The following is a 6,990-nucleotide window of genomic DNA, read 5'->3' as shown; positions in this document are numbered from 1 at the left end:
GGTGATTCAGTTTGGATTTTAGCTGGTGATGGTTTTATAATAAATTTTCCAAAACAACATGCTTTGTATTAAAACTTATGATTTGAAAAATCTTCTGGTCTTTCAGTGGATGACCATGTGTATTTTCTATAATTTTTCACATCATTGTATGTCCTAATCGATCATGTCAATTGGTTAGTAATGAAGAATTATCAACTACCATGTTTGATTCAATTAGACTTATATATGTATAATGCATTCCAGTAGGGAGCATTGGTTGTAAGGTCCAAGAATTTAATTCGCGTAACCTAATTGCATGCAATCTAGGATTCTTTTTTTTTAATTATGTGTTTAATTATTTTTATGCAATTTATGCAATCTAGGAAAATTCAGTACTGTTTTGGTATTGCTTAAAATCGCGTCGTAATGCTTCTTTTTTTTATTTCGCTTTATTTGTGTTGATGATATTCAAGCAGGAGGATTTCGAACTGTTTGTGGTGTTGTGTTGGGCATTTGGGCTGAAATTTGTAAAAGAATGCATGAGTATACTGGCCAGCAATCAAAGGTTAGCATAGATTGGGGTGATGTGCTATTGGACTCAATCCGAAGATACAGATCGATGTGTGATAATGTAGGGAGTGAACCTCAGCAGAATTCGGATATTTCTTGGAAGCATCCGATACTAGATCATTTCATGTTAGACGTTGATGCAGGCTTCGATTATGCTTGTAACAGATACAGTGTGAGAGACTCGCTTGGTCTGGTTCGTGGTGCTCTTACCTTGGTTATTCGCGATCCAAATACAGTCCAAGGAGCATAATTATTAGCAATCCGGTGTGGTATGGATTTTTGTTTGAAGCTTGACAATACCAATGTGTGCGTCTTCTCTGACTCTTGGGATGCTGTTAAAGCTGAGGAGGAGCTTGGTCCAGTGGGTGTCTTGGCTTCGGAGATCAAGTCTATGTTTATGTCCAACTCTTTCATCTCTCTTTCACGCATGAGACGCTCGGCCAACAACATCGCCCATCTCTTAGCTAGAAAAGCTGTGACAATTTCTTTGCAATTAGAATGGTTAGATGGTTCTATTCCATCATGGCTGCAGGATAGTTTGAAAAACGACCTTGGTCAAACAATTTTTGGGGTATTTTATTTTTTAACTTCGATCAACCATTTTTTTTAAAAAATGACCTCCTCAAATATATTTTAAATACATTTTAAGATGTCATTTTCTTAAAAAAAAATAATTAACTGAGGTTATTTAACCAATTTCTCCCACAATTTTTATGACATTCCTTTAAATTTTTTTTTTTGCAAAAGACTTTCAAACACACAAAAATACAATGAATAAACAATGGTAAAAAATCAACTAGGTTATATTTCAAATTCATGGTCAAACAAAGGTCATTTACTTAAATAATTACATACGGAATCCCATTCCATTATATTGTCGGTTGGATTCATTCATACAGAAAGTGGGGTATCAGAAAAAGAGTCGGATTCTGTTCGAAGAATTTGTTGTAGAAGCAAGAACAAGCAATGGACAGGAACCCAAAATCCACGCCCTCGTTTTTCAAGGTTTTGATAGACCAAGACTTCAATCGCCGACTCGTAAGTGTTTAGATCCTTCTATTCAGTAATTTTACGCACGAAGAATTCGAATTTAACTGAATTTTTTTTAATGGATTTTGCGATGCAGCGGTTGCCGCCTGCTTTCGTGAAGAAATGGGGAGAAATTCTACCCCAATCCCTCGCCGAACTCAGGACTAGTTCTGGGACATTGTGGGATGTGAAGTTGGAGAAACAGGAGGATCAAAATTATTACTTTGCTGGAGGGTGGTCGAAGTTTTGTGAAGATTTAGGGCTTGCAATTGGAGAATTTGTGGTGTTCTGGTATAGAGGAAGTTCCGTATTTGATGTTTCTGTTTATGGAATCAGTGCTTGTGAGAGGGAAATTACAGCAATTAATAATCCGGTCGAAGATTCCGATCCTGATGAAGCTGGTGAGTTTGGTAATATAATATGCCTATGGTTAACTTCGTTAGGGCTTTATCTGTTGATGTGACTGTTTCACACGATTCAATCGGTGGCATATAGGGCTTTTCCCCCTATTGTAAGAAATAAAAGAAACATTTTTTATGTATTTTGCTGTTGATTTGCAGTGAATCGTGCTCCAGTGGCAGAAGATTTGGATGTAAAGATAAAAAGCGAGGATGAAGAGTGGGCTGATCCTCGAGATGAATCTGATGCTGGCAAGATTGGACGTTTTTCCAAGATACTGGATAGGCGAGAATCCTGCAGACTGGTGAATATTCTGTCATATCCCAAGTTCCACTTTTCATTTTATTGGTACTCCAACGTTTACTCACTTTTTGTTGTCACGACCACAACAGGACATCCCAAAATATTTTGTGCTGTCGGCTGGAATCGCTGAAGATAGAACGATACATTTGCAGGACTCAAAATTGAGGCTGTGGCCGGTTCAGATGGAATCTATTCCCCGGCAAAACGGGGCATACCGATTTGCGCTGACTGCCGGGTGGAATGATTTTCTCGTAGGCAACAAGGCTGCTCCTGGAAGCACGGTTCTGCTCGAATGTGAAGAGCCTGGTGGCAACTTAGTGAAAGCCAAGGTTTTGAATAAGGGGACAAATGGAGGAAAACTTTTCAAGCCCCGGAAACGAAAGGGGAGCCCTTCGAAACTTCGTATGCCTCATGACTTAAATGCCTTGCCATGTAAGGAGGAATGTGTTTTCTTTTGATTGTGTAGGGGTTTCGATCTTGGCTGAGGGTCAAAGTCTTGGAACTTTGATCAACTCTTTCGTGTTGCTATTTAGCTACGATCCGTAATATAAATCGAATGAAAATGAACTTATGAGTATTGGTACCGTTTCATGCCTCTGATAGTTGCTAAAAAGCACTTCAGAACTAGAGAAGCCGAGCCATATTTGATCAGTAAATTTCTTGTTTGTGATGACTATGGTTTTGGAAATTCCCATGGACTTGCTTTTTCACTGATATTTGTAGTGGTGAGGCCCCTGAACGAATAGTAGCTATGAGCCTATGTGTGTCATGTGATCGTACTGTGCTACAAATTGTTTGATGAGAATTGCTTTTGTGTATGCTACAATCAATCCCATTGGATAGACCAAATGTCACACAAGATAATTCGTTGAATGGATCATTTTTGTGAATTCCAATAACGATGTGTAAAAAAAATTAAATTTCACCTAAGTTCTTGCAAGAAATTAAAGAAATGTACTTTAATAAATTCAATTGGTGACAATGACAGAGGTTCAAAACAAGAAAATTACCAGTAAAATCTCAAAGCATGTGTGTGTGTGTGGGAACCTAGCTTTTCTTCTCCTTATACGGTAGGATAACTATGTGCTCCTCTCATCTGCAACATAACAGAATAATAAAAATGTTCAGTTTCAATTTAAATATTTTTTCTTTTTGAGGTTTTCTTAACTAACCCTAATATATAAATGCATGAAGATGATATAATAAATTACCTTGCAAGAAACGGAGCAAAACCTGTAATCAGAATCTATCAACTTTAGTCAGCAACTCTCACACAGTTACACTTGGTGTTTCTATCATTTTTCTCCACTCTCCCTTTCTCGTTCCGGTTCAAGTACACAACTTTTTTGAAATTGATTCTATAGACTTGAATATTCGATGCATCCCAGTACTGGCCTAGGTCTCCTAACTCGACTAAGGTCCTCCATGAAGCTATATAAACCTAAGAAGACACGACGAATTTGAAAATTAGAATCAAGAAAATAGACATTAAGTAAAAGTCCTACGAGTAATCTCACAATCAAAAGATTTCACAAAAATTTATTAGCTATCATTTATTTAATAAATAGCTTAGTCAGTTGGTTATTAGTTAATATAGTGGTTAATTGTTTGTTAGTAGGTTAATAGACTGTTCTATATAAACGTGTATAAGCTCTTTGTTTACAAAGTTTTCATTAATCAAAGAATGAAGATTTCCCATCTCGCTCTCCTTTTTCTACGCTCAATATGGTATCAGAGAGCTCGCTGCTTGCTCATTGATTCCAGATATCCGATTAAATCGGAGCGTTTGCCGCGCTCTTATTTCGACGATCTAACTGAATTCATTCCCTGATTTCATCGTTCTCGGACCATAATCTAGTCGATTTCTTTGAAGTTCTATTGCAATGTCACCAACGACCACCAACTCTGATGATTCCACAAGCCCTTACTACATAGATGACTTTGATAGTCCAGGCCTTGTTCGAGTCTCTCAACCACTAACTGGATATAACTTTGCCTCTTGGTATCTATCTATGATTATAGCTCTCTCTGTGTAGAACAATTTGGGGTTCGTCGATGGCTCAATTATGAAACCTGATAATTCTGATCCCAATTTGTTTTAGAGTAGATGCCCGTCAAACCAACTTGTGGCTTGAGCTTTTATTGACTCGAATGTAAAACAATCTTTATTTTAATAATATTTTACGACTTTATTCATATATGACATTATACTTTAGCTGTATACCTATTCAAGCTGTATAGAAAAATTTTTTGAATATACAATAGGTATCATGAGATCTGCGTCACAACGTAAGATCATGAAATTCATTATGAAGTATACCGTATATTCTAAACAAGTTCTTAGTCGATTCAACAGCCTAAAACAAGGATAAATGTCGCTCGAGCTTGAGAGTTCAAGACTATCATATGTGGTATATACGCCACGTTCCATTGGCAAAGGCATGAAAGATGTCCATTCACACATATAGGTGATCATATGATGATGCAATGAACAACTCTCCTTCGGACTGTCCAAGTGGTTCTCACTTATCGAGTTGAATAATCAGCGGTTTTACACAATTAGTCCTTTGACTCGAGACAATGTAGGGGCTATACGTACTAGCATGCACTTTGATCCGTTTGTCGACTCCATTGAAGGTTATCAGGTAGCCAGGTTCGGTGTAGTTTTGAAATACGTAGAAGCAAATGCATTGTAGTTGGGGATTCACCGTTCGCCTACGGGTGAAGATATCATATGTGATATGATGAGTTAATAGTACAGAGAGTCTCTGGCCAGAGCAAGATATGTGCTTTAGGGAAAGGTGTTTTCCTAGTTGCACATGCATGCCACTATTAGCACTCAAAGATAAATCACATCGTTATCGAATTCAAATGCAACTCTCGATATACCAATGGTTGCAGATTCGATCAGTATATATGTGTTGAAGGGACCGTATTGTACGCTAACCATGACTAAAGATTTTTGCAGGCACTATCAGTGATATCTAAGGGACAATGGGACAATGCTACTAGACGCTCTTATCATGATCCGATGGGTGCAATCAGAAATAAATTCTGACATTCTTGATCAAGGAGTTAATGGAAAGAATGTAATTAATTAGGGTCAACTCGAATAAGAATAAATGTTATTTTGAATCACATGGAGATGTGAGCTCACAGATAGTTGTACCTCTGAACCGTTGAGGGTCATAAAAGTATCGGTTTCTGTATTCTCGTTGAGATAGTCAAAGTTCAAGGAGTTGAATTTTGCGATTTGATGGAGATCAAACAGGAAGCTTGAAAAAGAGTTTATGAGCTGATTACATTGGATGTAAGAAATAGAAGTTAACATGATTGCCAATTAAGGAATAATAGTGGAACTGCCTGTTTTGTGAAAGAGTTACTAAAACTGCCAGCTGCCCGATATGGTAAGTGAAAATTTAAGAAATTTTTTATTTTCATTATATTAACAAGACTTGTATTCTGAGCATATTGGTGCTGGAAGATAGTCGATCGGGATTACAATGAGTTCGAAAAAATTTATTTTGTAAGTTTAAAATAACGACAAATCGTAAAAACCTAGACTTACTTCCCAAAATCATACAAATAACAAACAATAAAAATCTGGACAAATCCTCAACATGTAAAAACAAAAGCGTATAAAAATATTCATGTCCACTCCATACTCATAAACATGAAGTGCGGAAAAATAAGGTCCTCGGGTTCATGTGAACACACCCAGCCCTGTCTACTCAGACTTTGACACCTCCAGCCTCCTAATCAACGTGTTCACCTACATCATTCAAACCTAGCGAGTCTAAAGACTCAACATGTGAAGGCCCCTGAACTTCTTGCTTTAAAATTTACGGAAAATTAAAAATTTTCTTTTTAAAAGAACTTAAATGACCTCATTCATAAAATCAACTGGTGAATCAAGTTCAATGTTTCAAAAATGTTGCAGCGGAAGAAAATAATTGTTTGCCAACAATAACAACTTAAAAATATCCAATGACTGATAAAAATTTGTTTGCGGAATAAAATAAACACTGCTGTACTGAGGTCCTCGGGTGCCACTACTGCCGACCCAAGCTGGCTCACTGGTCCCCGCCTTCGGCCCTAGCCTCAACAGTACCTACAACAATCAAGTCTAGTGAGCCTAAAGACTCAGCATGCATATATCGCAGGTAACGAGTAAAATCTGAAGTAAAATATGCATGAGGTAAAATATTATGTCATGAGGCATACAGAAAATAATCTGTAATCATGCTGAAGATAAACTGATCTGAGCAATTATAATATGTGCATAACTGAACTGATAATCACAGTAAAAATATTTGCTCCTTGGAGCCTGTACTGAAATAACAGATAAAATTTTCTGTTGAGATTATGTTTTTACGCCTGTGGCCACTGCACTAAGCTGAACTGATCGGTAACTGACTACCGGGGAGCCTGAAACTGAGCTGGCGGTCACTGAAGACCCGATGGTACCAACCTGAACTAAGCGGTCACTGGTGACCTGATGGTACCAACCTGAACTAAGCGGTCACTGGCGACCGTATAAATAATGCTCCCACATAGTGAATGCACCACAAGCCATATCGCATAAATCTCAAAAATAATCATTTTCTGTTTTCATGCACGTAAAATAATTAACTGACGATAATGAAAATATCCTGAAATTTTACCAACTGGAATGGATCGTCCCCAAGCTCGCTTCGACCTAAATATGCC

At 37.5% G+C, this 6,990-nt stretch overlaps 1 protein-coding gene across 1 annotated transcript; it reads left to right on the top strand.

Moving 5' to 3' along the window:
- Positions 1–1,424: 1,424 nt before the first annotated feature.
- LOC140821389 (B3 domain-containing protein Os03g0212300-like) lies at positions 1,425–2,951 on the top strand. The gene is made up of 4 exons (XM_073181865.1): positions 1,425–1,587; positions 1,676–1,979; positions 2,139–2,281; positions 2,370–2,951. Exons 1-4 carry the CDS (start codon positions 1,516–1,518, stop codon positions 2,736–2,738), a joined length of 888 nt encoding a protein of 295 aa, XP_073037966.1. The 5' UTR covers positions 1,425–1,515; the 3' UTR covers positions 2,739–2,951.
- Positions 2,952–6,990: the final 4,039 nt, after the last annotated feature.

This window comes from Primulina eburnea, unplaced genomic scaffold (assembly GCF_022965805.1).
Source record: "Primulina eburnea isolate SZY01 unplaced genomic scaffold, ASM2296580v1 ctg559_ERROPOS146420, whole genome shotgun sequence".
Taxonomy (NCBI): domain Eukaryota; kingdom Viridiplantae; phylum Streptophyta; class Magnoliopsida; order Lamiales; family Gesneriaceae; genus Primulina; species Primulina eburnea.
Note: the sequence above shows the minus strand (reverse complement) of the source record. Positions and strands in the feature narration are given on the sequence as shown.